Consider the following 26,428-nt stretch of genomic DNA (forward strand, 5'->3'; position numbering starts at 1 on the left):
GTACCTGTTGGATGAGTTTGCTATAGTAGGTCCCCAAGTAAGTGATATATGTTGCTGTCAGTTGTCTCACTTTACTCCAAGCCACTGGACAGCTGATTTTCTTGAGGCACCTTTTGACACAGCCCTCCAGGAAGGGTTTGATACCTGTCACATGTCTCCAGTCCAATGGAGGAAGGGAAATATGTTCCAGTTGGTCCCTGCCACTATACAAAGCAAGTGGAGAAGTTATTGACCAGTTGTTTCATTTGGGGCAACAGTGTCACTAGCCCAAAACAATAATCTAGGGAGAAAGGGACTGCATTAAAACATGGAATATAATTGCTAAGCATTACATAATTGCTGGCGAGTCTGATTATAGCACTCTTGCCTCTCAGCAGTGGCTTGGCCGTTCCAACTCAGGGACACAGGAACATAATTCAGTTGTGGCACTGAGGAATTGTTACACTATCAGAGCTTCTGTATTTTTTTTAAAGAGACCTTAAAGGTCTGCTTTAAGGTGTCAGCTGGTCTGTCCTCTCAGGTGGGGAGAAAAACATCCATGGTGGTTTTTTTTTCAAAGAATGGTAGGGAAGTTTTCAACCCCCATTGTCCTGACCAAATTTATCCCTCAACCAATGTCACCTAAAGTGACCTGATGATCCACCTATTATCGGGCCTTGTTGTGCACAAATTGGCTGCCACATTTCCTACATCACAATAGTAACTATAAAATTTTGAAATCCACATGATGACATCTGGATATTTTTGCTCGAGTGCCCACTCTTTGCTGGTCAACCTCAGCTCCTGGTGTGCCAAGCAGATTCTCTCCATTTTTCAGCATAAATGCTTCTAAGTCCTCCAGAGATTTTACCTGCTGAATTTCATGTAAGATCATCTCAATGCCTTGCTTCTCCAAGTTGTTGGCCCATATGTTCTCCTGATGTGTTCTCCAAGGTCCAACAACGACACTTTAAAAAGTGCTTAATTTGTTGTAAAACACTTTGAGACATCCAAGGGTCGTGAAAAGTGTTATATAAATGAACGGCTTTTTTTTTTTACTTCCTTGCTCTCTCCCCATAGCCCTGATTATTTTCCTTCTCAATTATTAATCCAATTCCAATTGTGAAAGCCCTTCTTCAACCTGCTTCCACCATCCTTTCAGGTAGTACATTCAGCATCATTGGAACACATAGTGTCAAAATATATCTCATCACCCTCTTTGGCTCTTTTGCCGATTATCTTAAATCTGTGTCCTATGGTTATCGATCCTCTTGCCAATTTAAACAGTTTCTCCTTATTTACTGAAAATTTAAACAAATCTTATTTATCAAAACCTTTCATTTGCACAGCGTCTTTCACCTCAAGACTTTCCATAGCATGTTAAAGCCAATGGACTACATTTGAACAGTCACTGCTGTAATCAAAACAGAAAATGTTGGATAAACTCAGCAGGTCTGGCAGCATCTGTGGCGAAACAGTTAAAATTACCCTTCTACTACTCCTGTAGAAGGATCATATGGCTGTGAAATATTAACTATGTTTTTCTCTCCACAGATGCTGCCAGGCCTGCTGAGTTTATCCAACATTTTCTGTTTTTATTTCAGATTTCCAGCATCTGCAGTATCTTGCTTTTTCTGAGTGTTTAAGTCACTGCTTTAATGTTGCACACAGCAAGATTATACAAAACAGCATCGTGGTAGCAACCAGGTCATCTATTTTTTATTCAGTGATGTTGGTTAAGGGATAAATACTGACCAGGGCACCAGAGAGAGTGCCTCTGCTTTTTATTAAAATAGCACAAAGTGATTTTTTACCCTCACCCGAGAGGTCAGACAGGGCTTTAAGTTAATGTCTCACCTGAAAGGTGGAACCTCCGATAATGCAGTAATCCCTCAATTCTTCACCTGGAGTGTCAGCCTAGATATGGTCTGTAGAGTGGAACTCAAACCCTTGACCTTGTGACTCGGAGGCAAGAGCGCTACTGCATAGAACTGACTGTCTAAATCTTTCAAAGGGTTCTAAATTAAAGCAGACAGCATTTCATAACAATGAGCAGCAGTGTAACCTTGGAAACAACCTAGTCACAAGCTCTGAGAATACACAAGGGAATTGTTGCCACACCAATCACAAAGGCCTTGAAATGGGTTTCACTTGGAATCACTGCTGACCGAATGTGATTGACAAATGCACTCTCCAATGTAACCCTTAATCACATTACTGACATTTAATGGGTACCTTTGGGTTTCCTTTATTTCATGACTCTTAAAATGTCATGTATACTAAGGTGGTGTCAATCACTTTAATACAGACTGCGTGATCATCAGCTCTGATGGGATGCATTCAGAATTAGGTAGCATTAATTCAAAGTGTTCTGCTATGGAAAACTAAATCAGCCTTTGTTGCTGTATATAACAGTTGCTTAGCAACAGTCACCGACCCTGACACAGCTGCCCCTTTCCCCCTCGCCACTCCGCATGCTCACTATCAAGTTCCAGTCACCCTACATCAGTCTGCGATCCTACCACAGCCGCCTTATGTCAGTTTAAGACTTGCTTCAATCATGAGAAGTGGCACCAAGCTGTCCAGCAGTGTTATACTGTACAGCAGTTTGATAATGGTTCAAGATTAGGCATCAGGACAAATTATGTGTTACAGCATATTCATATAGCATTGTTAATGCCCCAGGGTGCATCACCAGAGAAGGGAGATTCAGGCATGAGACAGAACCAGAGGAAAAATTATAGGTGGTGATGGAAAGCAGTGTTAATGAGATACACTTTCAGGAATTAGATAGAACACACAGAAACAGCCCAATCGATCCATCTTTATCTGCCCCAACAAGCTTCCTCCCACCCTCCTTTATCTAACCCTGTCAATATATCCTTTCTCCTTTATCTACTTATCTAGAATCAAAGAATAATACAACATTGAAGGAGGCCATTTGGTCCATCAAGTCTGTGTCGGCTCTTTCACAGAGCAATCCAGTTCTCCCACTGTCCTGTTCTTTCACAAGCCCTGAAATATTTTCTTCTTCCAAGTATTTACCTTTTGAAGGCTACTAATTAACCTTTATCCTCCATCCCATCAGGCAGTGCATTTCAAACCCACTTGTTACCTAAAATAGATTTTCCCTCATGTCACCTCTGGTTCTTTTGCCAGTCACCTTAAATCTATGTCCTCTTATTACCAAACCATCAGCCATTAGAAACAGTTATGCTTTATTAACTACCTAAATACTTCCTGCTTTTAATTACATTTAAATCACCTCCTCGCATTCTCTGCTAAAAGGAAACCAATCCTCAGTCTATCCACGTAATTACAGTCCCTCATCCCTGGAACCATTCTGGCAAATTTCTCTGTACCCCCACCAAAGCTTTCATTGTCCTTCTTGAAGTGTGCAGCCCAACATTGGACACAATGCTCCAGCTGGAGTTGAACCAGTGTTTCAATTACCTCTAACCCTAATGCAAGGTTAGCATAACTTGCTGGTTTTTGCATTCTGCGTCTCTATATAAATCCCAGGACCTCATGTGCTTGGATCCACCATCTTCACCAATTTATGCACAAGCAACCCTCTCTCTTCTTGTACCCCTTTCAAAATTATACAACTTGGCTTGCATTATCTCTCATTTTTCCTACCAAAATCTGTCACCTTACACTTTTCTTCACTGAATTTCATCTGACAGGTGACCAAACCTAGTTACATCCCCTGGAGGTCTATACTACCTTTCTCTGCATTTACTAACCTCCAGCTTTCATATCTTCTGTAAATTCCAAATTGTGCCCTGTACCCACAAATCCAAGCCATTAATGTAGATTAAAAACAGCAGTGCCCCTCTTACTGAACTTTGGGGAACTGTATTCCAACCCAAAAAGTAGTCACTCACCACAACTATGTTAGTCAGCTCTGTATCCATCCTCCTGCTGCCTCTTTTATCCCATGGGCTTCAATTTGATAACCAGCCCAAGTCCGTTACGTTATCAAAGTCCTTTCGAAGTCGATACAGATTACATCAACAGCACCACCCTAATCCACCCTCTGTGTTACGTGATCAAAAAATTAAATTAAGCTAGTTGAACACATCTTGCCCTTGACAAATCCATGCTGGCTCTCATTCATTAATTCATGCTTGTTCAAGTGGCTGTTATTTTTACATAGAATACAATACAGACAAAAAGGTCACTTGCCCAACAATTCATAACATTTCCCCCAGATGGTTATTTCTAAAAGTTTCTGGAAAGGAGCATTACCTCTGCAGGTAAGGAGGATTAGAACATTGAGGCCAACACCTCTGCAACGTTTCCTTAACTTCCTCAGCACCTACAATACATCCTATCCAGACTGGCTGACTTATCTATGTTAAGTACTACAAGCTTTTCGAATACCACGTCAACCTTCATCTCTTGCAGTATCTCAACACCCTCTTCACTTGCTATAACTTTAACAAATTCCTCTTCCTTGGCAAGCACCAATTCAGAGTACGCATTTAGTACCTAAGCCATACTTTCTGCCTCCAGTAGAACTCTATTTTGGTCCTTAATTAGCCCACCACTCTTGACAACCCTTCCACCCTGAACAAGCCTATGGCAAACCTTTAGATTCCCCTATATGTTGGCACATTATTTTTGGTACTGGCACTTTGATCCTATTTCCTTTTTCACTTCCCTTTGTATTTTTTTTATATTTAACTGAATTCTCCTTTGTCATCCCAAAAGTGTAAACATCTCTCTGTATTCACCCTGTTGACCCCATTCATAATTTTGACGATCTCCATTGGGGAGGTGAGGGTATGGGAAGAGATTAGTTGGTTGGTTCTATCATTGGTTTGAAATCAGCATGAGGACTATACACAACAGTTCAGCATAACTGAGAACAAGAGTGATTTCACAAAGTGTGAAATCACCAACTCACCATTGCAACTGCCCCACAGAGGAGTAAGTCTAGGTTATCCAGAGTCAAGGTCTTCATTTCTAATGTGTTGGGATAGTATCATGAGGAACAGTCTTGGAGTGTCTGTCTCGACATTTCTTAATGTATTGCAGTGCTCCTTTTTGCAAGTGATAGGCTTACTGTTCAGCTCACTTTGTGATCTAGTATGATCTATTCACCATTATGAATTAGCAGCATAGCAACAGAAATAGATCACACAGCCCCTTGAATCTGTTCTCATTCAATTAGATCAAGGTTGATCTGCGACCTGAACCCACTCACCCATCTTATTTCATAATATTTAGCATCTCTGTCAAAAATAGATCGATTTAAGTCTTAAAGTTGTCAATTGATAGTCCAGACTACCCCTCAGCCTCCACACACACAGCCTGAACAGGCTTTTGGAGAGAGAGTTTCAGATTTCTGTTAACTTTTACATGAAAAAGTACCTGCAACTAAATGCAGTACTCCCAAGATTTCTCCATCCAGAGCTCTGTGCAGCTGTATTTTATTCCTGCTCTTTTAAGATAAAGATTAACATTGCATTGGCCTTTTTAATGTTTTGTCACTTTCCATTAGCTTTTAGTGATTTCTGTCCATGGACAGCTAACTCTCTCTTCTCTTCCGCAGTTACTAGTTTTCACCATTTAGAAAATATATTTTCTTCGGTCCAAAGTGAATGTTGCCATACTTGCTGGCACTGAACTCCATCTACCACCATTTTGGCATTTTACCCATCAATGTCACTTTGCAACTTCCTAACTTGATGTTGCTAGCAAATTTGGATTTATCGTTCTCTATTTTTTCATCCAAGTTACTGATAAATTTAAATGAATTATGGGTGGCAAATGAGACATAGTTGCAGTTGCCACAAGTATGCCTCATGAAGGGATGTCAAAAGCTATTGTACTTATACTGAAGTATGAGGGCATTTTCTTCTGACCCAATTCCTAGTGATACTTAGGAGAATATGAGCTTCAGTCTTGATACTGTTCTTTGCAACTGCACTCTATAAAGATGAGAGCACATTGGCTTTTCTTATTCTGCTTCAATCTACCAATGCAGGTTAAACTTTTTGGTATTCCCATTGTTCAGAGGGACTAGTCTTCCAGATAAAATGTTAAACCAAGAGCCCATATGGCCTCTCAGGAGGATGCACAAGATCCCATGACACTATTCAAAGATGATGGGAATTTTCCCTGGTGCCCTGGCCAATTCGTGCCCATCAGCTAACATCACCAAAATATTCAGAGTTCATTTAACTCAGTTATTTTGGGATCTTGCTGTGTACTTCTTTGGCTACAAAGCACTTTGGGGCATCTTGAGGATGCGAAAGACTCTCTAAATGAATGCAGGTCCTATCTAAGGCAATTAGGAAAGCAATAGAAGGCGCCCTATGGGAGTACGCCATTCATTGCCAAATGAAGAAACAAACCCATGAAGGGAAGGCCCCCTGAGTTGGAGTTTGTACTAATCAGATTAACACAATTTCGATCTGTGTGGGTTTCTCAGTAGATTAAACTGGTGTATTTTAAATAGGGGATGAGTCTCCATGAGTCACAGGGGTATAGTTGACCAAAGTAAAACAGGCTACAAATGGTTGAGTAGGGATGCACAACATTCCGGGCTTAGACGTGCGAAGGGACCTGGTGCTGGAGGAATGTTAGGAGAAAATAGCATTTGACGCAATCTGGTACCTCAGAAGTGTCAAAGATGTACCTGGAGATGAACTGGGCCTGCAGTTCAGCAACACAGCCTGCACTATTAGTAATGTTGATCAGCAGGCAAACCAACACCTCGGCTCTCTGCATGTAAAAACTGTACAACAGATCCTCCTCCTTAGGCTGAGATATAAGGTTTGGTAATGTCTGAAGCATCTTCATCAGTGCAGGATAGAAATCCCTGGAAGACAAACAGAAATGAGGGGATAGTTGCTCTCCCTTCAAATAAACAAAGAAACTTTCAGTGCAGAAACTATTTGGAGGCAATTTAAACTATATTTTTCCTGTTTCCTCCTCAGGGCCATCCTACACAATACATTTCATGCAGTTCTCAGAACATGTAACCTTTGGATCACTACCATGTGCCACTTACACTACCCTGTTCCCACACAAAAGAAACATGTACCCATTGAATGTCTGTCAGCTGGATCTCAGGGGATTGCACATTTCTCTAGAGTTTAGAAGAATGAGGGGAGATCTAATTGAGGTATACAAGATGATAAAAGGTAGTGACAAAATAGACGAGCAGACACTGCCTTTTGTGGGACAATCTAGAACAAGAAGATAGAGTTTTGGGATAAGGGTTAGCAGACTTAAGGCAGAGATGAGGAGAAACTATTTCTCTCAAAGGGACGTGAATCTGTGGAATTCACTACCCTAGAGTGCAGTGGATGCCAGGACATTGAGTAAATTTGAGGAGCTGGAGAGATTTTTAATTAGTAATAGGTTGAAGGGTTATGGGCAGAAAAGTGGAGTTGAGATCAAGACCAACCAGACCAGCCATGATCGTATTGAATGATGAAGGGGATAGATAGAGTGAACGTTCAAAGACTATTTCCTCGGGTGGATGGAGCTATTACAAGGGGGCATAACTATAGGGTTCATGGTGGGAGATATAGGAAGGATATCAGAGGTAGGTTCTTTACGCAGAGAGTGGTTGGGGTGTGGAATGGACTGCCTGCAGTGATAGTGGAGTCAGACACTTTAGGAACATTTAAGCGGTTATTGGATAGGCACATCATAGAATCCTACAGTGCAGAAAGAGGCCATTCGGCCCATCGAGCCTGCACTGACCACAATCCCACCCAGGCCCTACCCCCATATCCCTACATATTTTATCCACTAATCCCTCTAACCTACACATCTCAGGAAACTAAGGGGCAATTTTATCATGGCCAATCAACCTAACCCGCACATCTTTGGACTGTGGGAGGAAACCGGAGCAGCCGGAGGAAACCCACGCAGACACGAGGAGAATGTGCAAACTCCACACAGACAGTGACCCGAGCCGGGAATCGAACCCAGGTCCCTGGAGCCGAGAAGCAGCAGTGCTAACCACTGTGCTACCACGCCGCACATGGAGCACACCAGGATGATAGGGAGTGGGATAGCTTGATCTTGGTTTCAGATAAAGCTCGGCACAACATCGTGGGCCGAAGGGCCTGTTCTGTGCTGTACTGTTCTATGTTCCATGTTCTATGAATGGCAGAGCAGGCTTGACGGGTTAAAATGCTTACACCTGCTCCTAGTTCTTATGTTCTTCTAAACACTTAAAAACACTTTGTGATGTCCTACTGATCATGAAAGATGCAAATATATGGAATTGATAGGCCAGGAAATAAACAGCTATGAGCACCATTACTCAACCCTTTTCCCCTTCTCTCCCCACTTCATCACCCGCCACTCTGGCAACATGTAACCCCAGGGGGCCAAAAAACATAGGAAAATAACCCAACTCCCACTCCCTAAATTGTGCCTCTTCAAAAATATTGACCAATCCCCAGAATGTGGCTGGACCTACACCTCAAATCAAGTGTCATACATGCCCTTGAGTTTACCTATCCTCTTCCTTCACCATACCCACCCACCCACTCAACATATGCAAACACCTCCCATATATATTTCCACACCAGGCCCCCAACCCACATGCATTCAACACATGCCAAATAAATGTACCAATCCAGCCCCCATCTCCTTTTCACCTTGCACTCACTTGTACAGGTCACATGTTTGTCCATAATTGGCTGCAATAGCCCACAACCGCAAGGCCTCAATGCTCAACACAAAAGCTTCCTGTTGTTCCAAGGGCAGATCACTAGGGTCCTCTGATATGAACCTCCCAATTCGTGCCTTCAAACTGTATTTATTTAACTGTATAAAAAGATACACAGCAGCACATATATTACTAAGCAGTCTGTTCATTCATAATCCAACAGATAGTGTCTAACTTGTCCAGGTGTAAGTCTGTACAGTGCACAGCTTTAAACTACTTATCATAAAGAACTACTTCTCTCAATAGATTTTCTTTTAATTATATTTAATGCCGATAGTGGGGAGTAATCTTTGTGTTAACTCGAGTGAAAAATATTACCACTGGAAAAAAGGGCAATTTCCCCCTGAAAACATCCAATTTCAGCACTGAACATTCCCAGGCTAAGTACAGATTAGATAGAGCCTGTAGCTCACTCTACACTGCCCCATCAAGCACTCCCAGACCTAACCTGTACAAGTTAGACACAGAGAAAAACTCCCTCTGCAAGATTCCCTCAAATACACCCAAATCCCGTACAATACAGATAAGATATGGAGTTATTTTCTTTCTCTGTCCTAACTATCTGCCTTAGTCCCAAATCTTGGTTGAACATGACCAATCGTACATTTCCAGTGATCTTTTTAAGCAAGGCTGCCAATTTAATTCTGAATTATGAACAGTTCTGTAGGTTTCTGAATACTATCAAAGTATTGAAAGCCATCGCAAGTTAAAATCTCTAGGTGATAAAAATAGAAAAGCAATAACAAAATCAAATTTTAACTTAAAAGCCTAGAGTGAAGTACAAAATGAATGACCAGAGATGGCCAGGCCAAATAACCACAGCTGGATTCCTGATCAGGAATTAGTTAAAATAAAAGTGCTTTGACCTAGGGATGAACTGAATTGTATACGAGAGGAATTCTGGCAGCAGCTGAGTAATAGGATTAGACAACATGTGTTGAATTTCCATAGCATCATGTTATTATGATTTTGTCTTGTGTATCTGAGCAATCTGTTCCTTGGTCAATAAAAACTTGTACTTATATTGTGCTATTGATGGAATAAAAGGACCATGATTCACCACCATCTCCAGTCAAGGCCGCAATCAGCAAAGGGACAAAAAAAAATCACTGGAATCTAAATGCATTTGATTTTTGGAAGACAGCAAGACTAAGGGTAAGGACGTCCATGGTCCTGAAGTCTAGGGAAAGAATCAATAGTTTACCAGTAATTGTATTACAACAACTTGTATTTATAGGGTGCATTTATCATAAAAAAACATTCTTAAGGTGCTTCACGGCAGCATTATAAACCAAAATTTGACAATAAACCACTTTAGAGATGTCAAAGTTGTGTAATCTTGGCCAAAGAAGTCAGTTTTATGGATTTTCCTAACGAGTAAAGCGAAACAGAAAGGCCTGAAAGGAGTTCCAGAAAGTTACAGCTTAGTTTAATTTCAGATCTTGGTAAATCACTCACCCGATGAAGGGGCAGTGCTCCGAAAGCTTGTGCTACCAAATAATCCTGTTGGTCTTTAACCTGACTTTGTGAGAGTTCTTACTATACTACTAGATGGTCAAATAGCAAAGAAAAAGCAGAGTGGAGGTAACAAGAAGGTTCTTCAGCCAGAAAGTTTGAGTGGTATTCCACAGGAGTGTGTTTGCTGGAGCCACTCCTATACCCAATAAAAATAAAAGAATTGTATTTTGGGACTGAAGTTTAGTGTTGACATTTGTCCATGGCCTTGAATTGGCCAAGTGCAGCAAACTGTGAGGAGGATTATGAAAAACAGTAAGAGGCTACAGATGGGTAAGGGAGGTAGGAGATGCAGATTAACATGGAGAAAATGTGAAGTGCCAGATCACAGAAGAAACTTTAGAAAGCCCTTTAAACTGAATAGACAGATGGATATAGGAACATACATGTCATTAAATGTAGTGGGGTTAACTATAAAAGACTGTAAAAAGACAAAGGAATCTTTGGTTTTGCATGCTAAAGCATAGAGTAAAAATAAACAGGAGGATTGGACACAGTTTTGAGAACTCTTTTAAAGGATTAATATAAAGAAAGTGGAATAGATGCAGCATTTATGCAATAAGCTATGGCTCAGGATTAGATATAAAGAGAAACATGAGGAATGAGGATTTTTTTTACTGGAGCAAAGATGGTTGAAAAGTAATCTGGTAGAGGTCTTCTAGATTTTGAAGGACTAAAAGGCCATAAAAATGAAAACAAAGTATGGGATTCAATGCTATAGAGACCGAATTGAAACGTTGGAATGTTAAACTTGGTTAGACCACACTAAGAGTGAAGTACAAAATGAATGACCAGAGATGGCCTGATCTCCATATTGTTAAAAAGATGCAAGGCACTGAAGAAGGTGCAAAATTTTTTTACAAGAATGACGCTAGAGTTAAGAAGTTATATTTATCAGGAAAAGTTTGCTCTGGAAAAGGCAAGGTTAAGAGATGACCTAATAAAATGATCTGAGTGCTTGATAGAGCAAACACAGAGAAGGTGAAGATGTTTTCACCTGTAAGGGAGACAAAAACGAGGCACCAGAAAGATAGCCACAAATAAAATCAATTGGGAATTCAGGAGAAACTTCCTGCTCCTTGCCCAAAGATGTTAGAATGTGGAACTCAATACCATAATGAGTAGTTGGGTAAATAGCATAGGTACATTGAAGGGAGACTTAGATAAGTACCTGAGGAGAAAGAAAGGGAAGGATACGCGCTTCGGATTAGATGTAAAGAGGTGGGAGCAGGCGGAAGGTTCAAAATTCACGCAGAGGGTTGTTATGAGGAATTTGCTGCCATAATCCCTCATTGAAGCAAGACTCACCAATTCCTCAAAGTGAGTGAGATTACTTGAGAAAGAGCAATATTAAGAGGTATGGAGAGCAAATAAGAATGTTAAGGATTAGACCACATGGAGAAAAACACCAATGCCAACACACAAAGTCTACCCCAAAACAACCCATCGACCTTAATAAGTCCCTCCATTTGCAGTGAAGTGTGACAAATGACAAATGAATTAAGCTAAAATGACCCTTACCAGAATAGCTGACATATTCCTTCCGGCAGATGCCAGGACACGGATCAGTTTCATGGCAGCTGCAACTGGTACACCATAAGCATTGGTCATCAGCCTACCAGCACTCAGGGTCTGGATCTTCCAGGTGGATGGCAGAAACTCTGAAACGATAGTCTCCAATAGCCTTGGGCAACTCAAAATCTGGGTGAGCAAGAAAGGCAGAGATCAAGAGATTGGAAGAACTTATTTTTACGCAATAGAACTGTAGAATCCCTACAGTGCAGAAAGAGGCTATTCTGCCCATCAAGTCTACACTGACTCTCCGAAACAGCATCCCACCCAGGCTCTCCCCTTCATTCTATCCCCATAACACCACTCATTAACCTTGGTTAATCCACCTAACCTGCACATCTTTAGACTGTGGGAGGAAACAGGAGCACCCGGAGGAAACCCACACCGTCACCAGGAGAACATGCAAACTCCACACAGACAGGCTGAAATCGAACCCGAATCCCTGGCACTGAGAGGCAGCAGTGCTAACCATTGTGCAGCCCAATGTTTTATGATAATCTAGAATGTATTATCTGAAAGGACTGTGGAAGCAGATTCAATAGTTGCTTTCAATAAATATATCTAAAAAGGATTTGCAGGACTGTGGGAAAAGAAGTGACAAGTTGAATAGCTCTTTCAATGAGCTGGCACAGGCATGATGGGTAGAATTGGCCTCCTTCTATGCTGTAAAATGGGAGGGCTGTGTAAGAGACACCACATTCACCCCAGAACACAACACTCCTAACAAACTTTTGAGATTTCTCTCCCTTCATGCTCTCCCACATACTTGATTTTCCAGCATTCTCTGCTTCGTGGGCAGAATCCCTGCAGTGCAGGAAGGGGCCATTCGGCCCAACGAGACTGCACCAACTCTCCGACAAGAGAATCTTACCCAGGCCCGACCTCACTCACCCACAAGTATTCTCTCAGCATCTACCCTGTCAAGTCCCCTCAGAATCTTATGTTTCAATAAGATCACCTCTCATTCTTCTAAACTCCAGAGTGTAGGGCCCAACCTGCTCAACCTTTTCTCAGAAGACAACCTCATCATCCAAGCAATCAGCCTCTTGAACCTTCTCTGAGCTGCTTCCAAAACAAGTATATTCCTCCTTAAGGATATCAAAACTTGACACCATATTCTAGGTGTGGTTTCACCAGTGCCCTGTAGAGTTGTAGCAAGACTTCCCTACTTTATATTCCATCCCCCTTGCAAAAAGGTTAATGCTACATCTGTCCTCCTAATTACTTGCTGTGCCTGCATGCTAACTTTTTGATCTGTGTATAAGGGGAGCCCAATCCCTCTGTACCACAGCATTCTGCAGGCTCTCTCCATTTAAATATTATGCTGTTTTCCTATTCTTCCTGCCACAGTTGACAGCCTCACATTTTCCCACACTATGCTCCTTACTGTCAAATTTTTGCCACTCACTTAACCTATCTATATCTCTTTGCAGACGTTTTGTAACCTCCTCACAACTTGCTTGACCACTCATCTTTGTATCGTCAGCAAATTTGGTTCTAATACAATCTATCCTTTTATCCAAGTCAGTAATATAGATCATAAATAGTTGAGGCCCTTCTCACCTACAAGTCAAAAGGTTAAGATGTTTAATCTCCACTCCAGTGTAGTAGAGGGAGTGCAGCACTTTCATAGGTGCCATCTTTCAGATGAGATCCAACACCCCACTTGCCTTCTATGGTGGACATAAAAGGTCCAAGGCACTATTTTGAAGAAACCCATGGAAGTTCACCCCAGTGTTCCATTCAATATTATCCCTGAACCAGCAGCCCTAAAACAGATTACAGGGTCATTTATGAAATTGCTGATCATGGAATCTTGCTGTGGCCGCGGGGTTTACTGGGAAGGGTCAAAAGTTCTATATAAGTCAGTTAGTTGGGAGGTTAGTCCTCTTGTTGCTGTGGAGAAAGGCAGAGCTGTGACTGGTGACAGGATTTTTGGGGTAAGAATTAGTTTTAAGTACTTTTCCGCGGGTGTTATTTATTTATTTAATTTAGTTTTAAATTTTGGCGCGCAACCGGCAGTGGCCGCGGGGTTTACTGGGAAGGGTCTCTTGAGTTTTTTTTTTAATGCACAGGAGGTTTAAAAGGCAGGTCCCACTATCTAGCGGGCAGCGTTGGGAGCGGGCAGCGGAGTGAGACGGAGCTGAGTGAGAACTGAGGGGCTTTGGCTCATCGGGCTTAGGCAGAAAGGGCGAGCAGGGGTGAGTTTCTTATTTTAAAAAATTTTATTTATAAGTTACTTTTCTCCGGGTAACTTGGTAGAAATAATTTGGAACAGAGAGGAATAATCTTCATTCACTTTTTTCCCTGTGTTTAAAAGGGCAATTATGACTGTCAGGCCAGTATGTTGTTCCCAATGTAGGATGTGGGAGGTCCTGGAGGCTCCTAGCCTCCCAGACGACCATATCTGTGCTGGGTGTGTTGAGCTGCGGTTCCTAAGGGACCATGTTAGGGAACTGGAATTGCAGCTCGAGGACCTTCGCCGGGTTAGGGATAGTGAGGAGGTCATTGACAGGAGCTATCGGCAGGTGGTCACACCGGGACCACGGGAGGAGGGTAACTGGGTAACAGTGAGGAAGGAGAAAGCTCGGGTGATGGTGAGCACCCCGGTGGATGTGCCCCTTAATAATAAGTACTCCTGTCTGAGTACTACTGGGGTGGACAGCCCACCTGGGGGAAGCAGCGGTGGCAGTGTCTCTGGAGCTGAGCCTGGCCCAGTAGTGCAAAGGGGTAAGGAAAGGAGGGTAGTGCTAATTGGGGACTCTACGGTGAGAGGGTCAGATAGGCGTTTTTGCGGACACAGACGGGACTCTCGGATGGTGGTTTGCCTCCCTGGTGCAGGGGTCCGGGATGTCTCTGGTCGAGTCCCAGAAATCCTGAAGGGGGAGGGAGAGGAGCCCAAGGTCGTGATGCATATAGGTACTGCTGACATAGGTAGGAAGAGGGAAGGGGTCATGAAAAGAGAATATAGGGAGTTGGGTAGACAGCTGAGAAAGAGGAATGCAAAGGTAGTAATCTCGGGATTGCTGCCTGTGCCGCGGGAGAGTGAGAACAGGAATCGGTGGAGAATTAATGCGTGGCTGAGGGACTGGAGCAAGGGACAAGGATTTGGGTACTTGGATCATTGGGACCTCTTTAGGGGCAGGTGTGACCTGTTTAAAAAAGACGGGTGGCACTTGAATCCCAGGGGGACCAATATCCTGGCGGGAAGGTTGGCTAAGGCTACTGGTGAGACTTTAAACTAGAAAGGTTGGGGGGAGGGAATCGAAATGAGGGGACTGAGAGCGAGGAGGTTAGCTCGCAAATAGATAAGGAATGTAGACAGGGTAAGAGGGAGGTTAGACGAGTGAGGGAGAAGGGAAGTGCTCAGGCTGAAGGTCTGAGATGTGTCTATTTTAATGCCAGGAGTGTAGTGAATAAAGTGGATGAGCTTGGAGCGTGGATTGCTGCTTCGAATTGTGATGTGGTGGCCATTACGGAGACTTGGATGTCTCAGGGACAGGACTGGGTGCTTCAGGTGCCGGGTTTTAGATGTTTCAGGAAGGACAGGGAGGGAGGCAAGAGAGGGGGGGGAGTGGCACTGTTGATCAGGGATAGTGTCGCGGCTGTAGAGAAGGTGGACGCCGTGGAGGGACTGACTACGGAATCTCTGTGGGTGGAGGTTAGGAACAGGAAGGGGTCGGTAACTTTGCTGGGTGTTTTCTATAGGCCGCCCAATAGTAACAGAGATGTTGAGGAGCAGATGGGGAAACAGATCCTGGAGAGATGTAGGAATAACAGAGTTGTCGTGATGGGAGATTTTAATTTCCCAAACATAGATTGGAATATCCCTAGGGCTAGGGGTTTGGATGGAGAGGAGTTTGTTAGGTGTGTCCAGGAGAGTTTCCTGACACAGTATGTGGATAAGCCTACTAGAGGAGAGGCTGTTCTTGATCTGGTGCTGGCTAATGAACCTGGACAGGTGGAGGATCTCTCGGTGGGTGAGCATCTTGGGGATAGCGATCATAATTCTATCTCCTTCACGATAGCATTGGAAAGAGATAGGGTCAGGCAGGCTAGGAAAGTGTTTCTCTGGAGTAAAGGGAAATACAGTGTCATCAGGGAGGAAATTAGACGGGTAAATTGGAAGGAGGCATTCTTGGGGAAAAGTACCGAAGGAAAGTGGAGGATTTTCAAGGAATGTTTGTCTGGAGCTCTGCATGACAACGTTCCGATGAGACAGGGGGGTGTTGGTAGGGTACGGGAACCGTGGTGCACGAAGGTTGTGATGAACCTGGTAAATAAGAAAAGAGAGGCGTACAGAAGGTTCAGAGAGCTAGGAGGTGTTAAGGATTTAGAGGAGTATACGCGATGTAGGAAGGAGCTTAAGAAGGAAATTAGGAGAGCGAGAAGGGGTCATGAGAAGACCTTGGCGGGTAAGATTAAGGAGAATCCCAAGGCTTTCTACAAATATGTCAAGAGTAAAAGGATGAGATGTGAAGGCATAGGACCCTTAAAAGGTGAAGGGGGAAAAGTTTGTGCGGAACCGTTAGAAATGGCGGACGTGCTTAATGAATACTTTACCTCGGTATTCACGGTGGAAAGGGATCTGGGTGGTTGTACTGCTGGATTGCGGAGGACAGAAAGGATCGAGCATGTGGACATAAAGAAAGAGGATGTGTTGGAACTATTGAATGGCATCAAGGTTGGTAAGTCGCCGGGACCGGATGGGATGTACCCCAGGTTACTGTGGGAGGCGAGGGAGGAGATTGCGGAGCCTTTGGCGATGATCTTTGCATCGTCGATGGAGACGGGAGAGGTTCCGGAGGATTGGAGGATTGCGGATGTGGTCCCTATATTCAAGAAAGGGAACAGGGACAGCCCGGGAAATTACCGACCGGTGAGTCTAACCTCAGTGGTTGGTAAGTTGATGGAGAGGATCCTGAGAGACAGGATTTATGATCATCTAGAGAAGTTTAGTATGATCAAAAGTAGTCAGCACGGCTTTGTCAGGGGCAGGTCGTGCCTTACGAGCCTGGTTGAGTTCTTTGAAAATGTGACCAAGCACATTGACGAAGGAAGAGCGGTGGATGTGGTCTATATGGACTTCAGCAAAGCGTTCGATAAGGTCCCCCATGCAAGACTTCTTGAGAAAGTGAGAGGGCATGGGATCCAAGGGGCTGTTGCCTTGTGGATCCAGAACTGGCTTGCCTGCAGAAGGCAGAGAGTGGCTGTGGAGGGGTCTTTCTCTGCATGGAGGTCAGTGACCAGTGGAGTGCCCCAGGGATCTGTTCTGGGACCCTTGCTGTTTGTCATTTTCATAAATGACCTGGATGAGGAAGTGGAGGGATGGGTTGGTAAGTTTGCTGACGACACCAAGGTAGGTGGTGTTGTGGATAGTTTGGAGGGATGTCAGAAGTTGCAGCGAGACATAGATAGAATGCAAGACTGGGCGGAGAAGTGGCAGATGGACTTCAACCCGGATAAGTGTGTAGTGATCCATTTTGGCAGATCCAATGGGATGGAGCAGCAGTATAAAATGAAGGGTACCATTCTTAGCAGTGTAGAGGATCAGAAGGACCTTGGGGTCCGGGTCCATAGGACTCTTAAATCGGCCTCGCAGGTGGAGGATGCGGTCAAGAAGGCGTATGGCGTACTGGCCTTCATTAATCGAGGGATTGAGTTTAGGAGTCGGGAGATAATGCTGCAGCTTTATAGGACCCTGGTTAGACCCCACTTGGAGTACTGCGCGCAGTTCTGGTCACCTCATTACAGGAAAGATGTTGAAGCCATTGAAAGGGTGCAGAGGAGATTTACAAGGATGTTGCCTGGATTGGGGGGCATGCCTTATGAGGATAGGTTGAGGGAGCTTGGTCTCTTCTCCCTGGAGAGACGAAGGATGAGAGGTGACCTGATAGAGGTTTACAAGATGTTGAGGGGTCTGGATAGGGTGGACTCTCAGAGGCTATTTCCAAGGGCTGAAATGGTTGCTACGAGAGGACACAGGTTTAAGGTGCTGGGGGGTAGGTACAGGGGGGATGTCAGGGGTAAGTTTTTCACTCAGAGGGTGGTGGGTGAGTGGAATCGGCTGACGTCGGTGGTGGTGGAGGCAAACTCGTTGGGGTCTTTTAAGAGACTTCTGGATGAGTACATGGGATTTAATGGGATTGAGGGCTATAGATAGGCCTAGAGGTGGGGATGTGATCGGCGCAACTTGTGGGCCGAAGGGCCTGTTTGTGCTGTGGCTTTCTATGTTCTATGTTCTATGTATATAAATTGGCTACTGCAATTCCTAAGCTACAACAGTGACTACACTTCAAAAGTTAATTTGATGAAAAGCAGGGTAAAGGGTTATGGGGAACAGGCAGGAAAGTGGAATTGAGTCCTATGTCTAATCATTGGCTGTAAAATGTTTTGAGGAGCTGTGAAGTTCTAAAAAGCACTAAGGAAATGCAAACCCTTACTTTCTTTATAATGGACCCTTTCAGAGCTCTTGACCAACTAGAACAATCAATAACAGTGAATGAATTACCTGATTACAAGCCTCAGAGGAGTGTCTTGCTATGCGAGTCAAGATCGCCAATATGTCAAGAATGACTGAGGGGACAGGTCGAACAACTTCAAGAATATAACGCAAACGTTGAAGTACTTTCATTTTCAGCAAACCCTGAGGTGGTAAGAATGCCACAGAAAAATTAAACACCAGGGAGTGGAAATTCTGTTTTAAGCACAATAGGCAAAAACTGCACAGTTAGAGAAGTGGCTTTTCTCCCAGTATTCCCACGCACCCATTTGCTATCAGCAAACACAAGATTTGCCATGAACCAGCGCAATCAAGACAGCATCTTAAAATCAAATTATTTTGAAAGAAGCTTCACTTTAAAAATGTCCCTCAATATATTTATGAGTGATAACTAAATGGAATTTTATTAATACAGCTGAAATGGGTTTATCACACAAGATAAGCATGTTAAATCACTGTGTTAAACCATCAGCTGCGAGCAACACATTTAAATTAGTGAAAATGACTTTCAAAAAAAACATTGAAAACCATTTTTCTGGTTACATTGGATTACTATAGTTAGCTTCTTAGCAAGTTTTAAGAAGTTAGTTTTTGCTTTCTCAATAGTTCAGAGGTTTGCTAGACCAATAACTGGAATGAAAGGGTTTATGAGGAAAGGTTGGACAAGCTAGGCTTGTATACACTGCAGCTTAGAAGCGTAAGAGGCGACATGATTGAAACATACAAGATCCTTGCGGGAGAATCGAGAACTTGGGGGTGACTGTTTAAAAATAAGAGGTCACCCATTTAGGACAGAGATGAGGATAATTTTTTTCTTAGAGGGTCATGAGTCTTTGGAACTCTCTTTCTCAAAGGGCAGTAGAAGCAGGGTCTGAATATTTTTAAGACAGAGCTAGATAGATTCTTGACAAGCAAGGGGATGAAAGGTGGGCATGTGGAGCTGAGGTTACATTCAGATCAGCCATGGTCCTATTGAATGGAGGAGAAGGCTCGAGGGGTCGAGTGGCCTACTTCTGCTCCTAATTCGTATATATGTAAATAGGTCTATTACTACCCTTGCACCCAAAAGGACCAGCTTAATTCCTCAAACAAATACTGTTAATGGAAACTTCCACTTGCTTAGGACTAGCAGTTTTTTAACCAGTGCAAAAAGATCATGGAACCTGACATTAGACTGGGTGTAATTTAGGCGTAATTTGGGTTTAAAACCCCCCAAGACCTTGCGCCAGTTAGGCCAATTGGAACCAAATTATGCCCAAAAAATCAACATAGCCAAGTGGAAACTTCAGGCCTAGAAGATTCAAGAATTTGCTAAGATAGATAGAAACTATTTGTTCCAGTGGGAAATTTAGAAAAAGGCATACAATCTTCTAATTAAACTGAGGCTGTTCATGGTGTGATGACAGGTAGCACTTGTTCACACGAAGGGTAATGGAAATATGGAACTCTGTCCCCTAGAAAGAGGTTGAGGCTGGGGAATCAATGAAAATTTCAAAACTTGAGACCAATAGTTTTCGAACTTAAAGCAGAAAATGCTGCAAATACTCAGTAGACCTGACAGCATTGGTGAAGAAAAACATAGTTAACAGTTTAGATGGATGCACAGATGCTGCCTGACCAAGCCATTTAAGGAGATGTTTGTGGGAGCTTGTTGCTGTGGTATTTCCAACATTACAACAGTGACTACATTTCAAAGGTACTGTATTGGCTGTAAAAGAGCTTTTGGATGTCCTGAGATCATGAAAGGCATTATAGAAACATAAGTCTTTGTTTTGCTGTTTTTAATAGTGTAAGCAACATAATTCAAACACACAATGCAGATAGCATTGGAAATCACCCAAAGGTTGAACCTGGTGCCTGTGATTAAGAGATTCAAAAGACCACCCACACATTCCCCTCACCACACTCTGCCGATAAAATTAACTTCTCATAGGCCTGTCTTTTCCCACAATCACTGTAAGACTCTTGCCATCCAACTCCTGACAATGACACTTCCCCACACAGCCTAACATCATAGAGGAATAGATCATGGGCAGCACATGGTTAACAAACTGGCATGGCTGCCATCTGTGGATGGACAAAAGGCGAAGAGGACAACAAATGTGGGCCAAGGCTCTGATCTGGTGATCTTAAAGAAATTATTCAGTGCCATGTCTTTGTAAAGCAATGCAGGATGTTTAAAGGACATTACTTTCACAGCGTCAGCACGGGCAACATCTGGGTCAGCTTTCTTATCATCCTTGGCCTTGGTTTTCTCATTCCCCCTCGCCTTCAGCTGCTCCTCCTCAGCATCCTCTTCATCCTCATCATCCTCCTCCACTTCATTCGGTCGAAGGGGAAACACAGATGCGCCCAAGTACCAGGAGAAAGTCCTGTCCAGATATTCCTGCAAGGAATGAACTAATGTTTACTGGTAGCAACAGAGTGAGGGTCAGTCTCCATTCAGCACTAAATATTTTCACATCTATTTCTTTGACCACATGTATTGCATTTTAAACAAAAATAAATTGTTTTGCAGGTTCTGAAGATACACTGTGAAAGAGAATGTATGATGCTCATCACTATTACACATTTTAAAGCTAAGGTGCTCTCATGATCTAGGTGTGCGGCAGAGCGAATAAGTGACTACCACTTAAATGGTTCACCTGAGGGAAATAATTACTCATAATTATTAATAATTAACATAAATAATAATTAAGGAAAACAGGAGTGCAATCTTCTATCATTTTGATGGAAATACTCAAACACATATGAACTGCCTTTCTGGTTCTGTTGAAGGAATTGAAGTACACCATCTCTAGCCTTTCCCTATCCCGCAAAATGTCATTCTGGGACTATCCTCCCAACTGATATTTCCTTGCCTTTGCTCCCCTTCATTCCTTTCCCCCAATCTATTTCTTTGACTCCCTCGCTCCCATCCCCTCCATCACTGTACTACCTCCTCACTTTAGTTCCACCCCAAATCTCCTCCAATCTCCCTGTCACCACATCACTCTTGCTCACAACTCTTCTCCCGAACTATAATCTTCTTCCCTTCATTCCACCTCTCTCTTGCTCCCAACCCTACCTCTCCTTTTCCATCCCCCCTACCCTTCCATCCTCTTGCTCGCAATAATTACCCCTCCCCTTCCCATTAGGCTCCTCCCAACCCCAAATACCACACTGGCTTTCAACACCTCATGCGCCATGCCACAAGGAACAGAACTAGTTTTGAAGGGTATAAAGCTAGATGCATGATGCCCTCCATCGTACTAGCCTCATAAATAAGCCAGTGCAATAGAAGGATTTGATAGTCATGTAGCCAGCTCTTGGACATATTCTTGAAGATTTCATCACTTCCTTCCAACTGCCCCGCCCCCACACTCCCATCATTGGTTGCATGACACATTCATTCTCAAAATGCTCCGAATTCTGACGCCAACTGGTCTCTTCACAGGACTCGATAATTCATGACTTTCAGACAGCTTCCTTTACCCCCATCTCCAATATTTCTATAACCAGTGAACAAAATTGCTAAAGGAGGTTTTCTCCTGGTTTTGCTCACAGCAGTCTCTGGGAGATTAGTCCTTAAACCCTGGAGGCTCTGAGACAATCCAAGAGGACTGGCATCCAATTTGATAGTAAGAGTTTTAACAACACCAGGTTAAAGTCCAACAGGTTTATTTGGTAGCAAATGCCATTAGCTTTCGGAGCGCTGCTCCTTGATCAGATGGAGTGGATATCTGCTCTCAAACAGGGCATACAGAGACACAAAATCAAGTTACAGAATACTGATTAGAATGCAAATCTCTGCAGCCAACCAGGTCTTAAAGATACAGACAATGTGAGTGGAGGGAGCATTAAGCACAGGTTAAAGAGATATGTATGGTCTCCAGACAGGACAGCCAGTGAGATTATGCAAGTCCAGAAGGCAAGCTGTGGGGGTTACTGATAGTGTGACATAAATCCAAGATCCCGGTTTAGGCTGTCCTCATGTGTGTGGAACTTGGCTATCAGTTTCTGCTCAGCGACTCTGCACTGTCTTGTGTCGTGAAGGCTGCCTTGGAGAACGCTTACCCGAAGATCAGAGGCTGAATGCCCGTGACCGCTGAAGTGCTCCCCCATAGGAAGAGAACAGTCTTGCCTGGTGATTGTCGAGCGGTGTTCATTCATCCGTTGTTGTAGCGTCTGCATGGTTTCCCCAATGTACCATGCCTCGGGACATCTTTTCCTGCAGCGTATCAGGTAGACAACGTTGGCCGAGTTGCAAGAGTAGGTACAGTGTACCTGGTAGACGGTGTTCTCACGTGAGATGATGGCATCCGTGTCGATGATCCGGCACATCTTGCAGAGGTTGCTGTGGCAGAGGTTGTGTGGCAGGGACCTTCAACCAATGCTATACACTAGATACATCTATGACATTTTCTTCCTTTGGACTCATGGTGAACAATCACTGAAACAACTCTATGATGACATCAACAAGTTCCATCCCACCATCAGACTCACCATGGACTACTCTCCGGAATCGGTTGCATTCTTGGACACACGCATCTCCATTAAGGACGGTCACCTCAGCACCTCACTGTACCGCAAGCCCACGGATAACCTCACGATGCTCCACTTCTCCAGCTTCCACCCTAAACACGTTAAAGAAGCCATCCCCTATGGACAAGCCCTCCGTATACACAGGATCTGCTCGGATGAGGAGGATCGCAACAGACACCTCCAGACGCTAAAAGATGCCCTCATAAGAACAGGATATGGCGCTCGACTCATCAATCGACAGTTCTGACGCGCCACAGCGAAAAACCGCACCGACCTCCTCAGAAGACAAACACGGGACACGGTGGACAGAGTACCCTTCGTCGTCCAGTACTTCTCCGGAGCGGAGAAGCTACAGCATCTCCTCCGGAGCCTTCAACATGTCATTGATGAAGACGAACATCTCGCCAAGGCCATCCCCACACCCCAACTTCTTGCCTTCAAACAACCGCACAACTTCAAACAGACCATTGTCCGCAGCAAACTACCCAGCCTTCAGGAGAACAGTGACCACAACACCACAGAACCCTGCCACAGCAACCTCTGCAAGACATGCCGGATCATCGACACGGATGCCATCATCTCATGTGAGAACACCATCTACCACATACACGGTACCTACTCTTGCAACTCGGCCAACATTGTCTACCTGATACGATGCAGGAAAGGATGTCCCAAGGCATGGTACATTGGGGAAACCATGCAGACGCTACGACAACAGACGAATGAACACCGCTCGACAATCACCAGGCAAGACTGTTCTCTTCCTGTGGGGGAGCACTTCAGCGGTCACGGGCATTCAGCCTCTGATCTTCGGGTAAGCATACTCCAAGGCGGCCTTCACGACACACGACAGCGCAGAGTCGCTGAGCAGAAACTGATAGCCAAGTTCCGCACACATGAGGACGGCCTAAACCGGGATGTTGGATTTATGTCACATTATCAGTAACCCCCACAGCTTGCCTTCTGGACTTGCAGACTGGCTGTCCTGTCTGGAGACAATACACATCTCTTTAACCTGTGCTTAATGCTCCCTCCACTCACATTGTCTGTATCTTTAAGACCTGGTTGGCTGTGGAGATTTGCATTCTAATCAGTATTCTGTAACTTGATTTTGTGTCTCTGTATGCCTTGTTTGTGAGCAGATATTCACTCCATCTGATCAAGGAGCAGCGCTCCAAAAGCTAATGACATTTGTTACCAAATAAACCTGTTGGACTTTAACCTGGTGTTGTTAAAACTCTTACTGTGTTTACCCCAGTCCAATGCCGGCATCTCCATATCCAATTTGATAGCAGTTCGCCGATGGTAATAAGCTCAACTAACAAAGGTCAACAATGGATGGTGAGCTTTTATCCAAAGAGCTGCTGTGTGCTGATGGACCGGGAACCTCGGAGAATTGCAGCCCCACACATTAAGCCCAACAGAGGGTTGCTATTCTGATAATCAGGAGTCGTTAGATGTGATACAGAGACACAGCTGCCTCTTAGAAAAAAACTCATTAACTGAGCAATGAAAGTGGCACACAGTGATAAAAAGGGAGGATGGTGTAGCAAGGCAAAACGTCTGACATATGGGTGATATTTAAGTGTGAGCAGGGAGGGGGAGGGGGGGGGAGGCTGCAAGAGCTCTTCTCTGAATTTTAAGATTTCTGACTGGAATTGGTTGCCATACCACTCAGAGAGCGGAGCAGTCAGCAGCAATTAGGAAATGGAAAGTGCAGAAACAAAGCAAGGATGTATCAGTGCAGAGACGCTGGGTGAAGACAGCACTAAGATTTAAAAGGAATAGTCAGCTTTCAGCCCAGTGTTAAGGTTCAACTGCTAAGGTGATAGGGGCTGGTCAATGATTCCAGGGAAAATATCTGAGGGATCTGTTACTGGGGTCAACTCCTGAGTGATCAGTGACTATAGGGGTAATACCTGAGTGGTCAGTGACTGTGTGAGTAATGTCTGAGGGTTCAGTGACTGTGGGAGTAATTTCTGAGGGTTCAGTGACTGTGGGAGTGACATCTGAGGATCAGTGGCTGTGGGGGTAACATCTGAGGGGTCAGTGACTGTGGGAATAATATGAGGGATCAGTGACACTGGGAGTAATATCTGAGCAGTCAGTGAATGTGAAGTAATATCTGAAGGGTCAGTGACAGTGGGATTAATTTCTGAGCGATCAGTGACTGTGGGAGTGACATCTGAGGGGTCAATGTGTGAGAGTAATTTCTGAGCAATCAGTGATCCTGGGAGTAATATCTGAGCGATTGGTGACTGTCAGTCAGTGGCTGAGAGACTAATATTAAACTAAGTGAGTGTCCATGGAATCAATTTACAATGTATGGCTGTATGAATACAGTAAGAAGTCTCACAACACCAGGTTAAAGTCCAACAGGTTTATTTGGTAGCACAAGCCACTAGCTTTCGGAGCGCTGCCCCTTCATCAGGTGAGTGGGATTTCAGTTCACAAACAGGGCATATAAAGACACAAACTCAATTTATAAAATAATGGTTGGAATGCGAGTCTTTACAGGTAATCAATGAATAAACAGCAAGCTTCAAACAACAGATTTAAGAGCTTCAAGTATCACTCTGTAATCACACAGTCACACCGGACAATGACAGACTGGATTCGATCACAATACCAGTACCCTTCACTCAGCTATACTCATACTGACTGGTTGAATCCCCACTGAGTTGTATAAACACATCCCAAGGATCAAGGTACACAGAATGAGTTATCAAATACCAAACACAATTGAAGGGTCAGGTGACTTACCTCATCAGAGGGAGAGACTAGAAGTGCTTTCAGGGCCTGGACACAGGCAGCAATCACATTCTCGATGCTGTCATCCAGCGAGAACCGCAGGAGGAACAGGAAGCCAGCGTCCAATAGCATCCGCAAGACGCTGTACTTCAGCAAGGAGGTGAAGTCACCAGCTTTAGCCTGATAAAGAACAGTAGTAGTCAACAAAGGGGCATCACACATCTCACACCCAACAAGAGGTACTCGTTAGACCGTGTTTGAGGTACTCCCCTCCAATTCTTTTGCCTATTCCCCTCTCCTGGCGACACTGGCTATGGTACAGTCCCCATGGGACTTCGGCATGTAACCACTCCTTGTGCGCGAACTCTGGAAGAACACACTCGTGCACTGCTTGATAGTGAAGCATCAAACTGATACTGTCTCTGCCTAATGGTATGCCCAACTGCACTTTCCAAAAGTTGCTGTTTGTGACATTCTGCCATGTCCAGATTGACTGCTGCATTACCTACTTAACAAAAAGGTTGCTGCACCTTAAAGTCAAAATGCTGAGGTGATCAGTCTGGCTTCTTTTTCTCACAACCACTGAGCCATCTCCCAAATTGTGATATCTAAAGTGTGTAGAAACAGAACATGCAAGAGAGAAATTAAAAGAGGGAAACCAACTGAGAGAGTACAAGAAAGAGACATAATACAGAGCATAGGAGCAAAAGAGAGCATACAATTGAGAGAGGAAACAGAGAGCGTGAGGCCAGAAGGAAAAAGCAAGAGAGACAGAAAGAGAAAGGATGGGAACACAAGTGACAATATGTGATAGAGGGAGGAAAGAGCAAAAGAGAATATAAAAGAACATGAGATAGTGTGCGTGAGACCAAAGGCTTTGA

At 43.9% G+C, this 26,428-nt stretch overlaps 1 protein-coding gene across 3 annotated transcripts in view; it reads right to left on the reverse strand.

Annotated features, from left to right (window-relative positions):
- Positions 1 to 26,428, reverse strand: part of rpap1 (RNA polymerase II associated protein 1) — a 62,774-nt gene that overhangs the window by 23,053 nt on the left and 13,293 nt on the right. For 2 of the 3 annotated variants that reach the window (XR_013499994.1, XM_078233469.1), the window contains exons 2-8: positions 25,560 to 25,727; positions 20,464 to 20,658; positions 18,282 to 18,416; positions 11,720 to 11,899; positions 8,624 to 8,781; positions 6,629 to 6,811; positions 5 to 203 (exon numbers count right to left, since the gene is read on the reverse strand). Coding sequence is in view for 2 of the 3 variants with exons in the window: in XM_078233469.1 (XP_078089595.1) it covers positions 5 to 203; positions 6,629 to 6,811; positions 8,624 to 8,781; positions 11,720 to 11,899; positions 18,282 to 18,416; positions 20,464 to 20,658; positions 25,560 to 25,727 (1,218 nt within the window). In the remaining variant the exon portion in view is untranslated. Of the gene's footprint in view, positions 1 to 4; positions 204 to 6,628; positions 6,812 to 8,623; positions 8,782 to 11,719; positions 11,900 to 18,281; positions 18,417 to 20,463; positions 20,659 to 25,559; positions 25,833 to 26,428 lie in introns of those variants that run through there. The other variant, XM_078233468.1, reaches the window with a different exon arrangement.

Source organism: Mustelus asterias, chromosome 18 (genome assembly GCF_964213995.1).
Source record: "Mustelus asterias chromosome 18, sMusAst1.hap1.1, whole genome shotgun sequence".
NCBI classification, from domain to species: domain Eukaryota; kingdom Metazoa; phylum Chordata; class Chondrichthyes; order Carcharhiniformes; family Triakidae; genus Mustelus; species Mustelus asterias.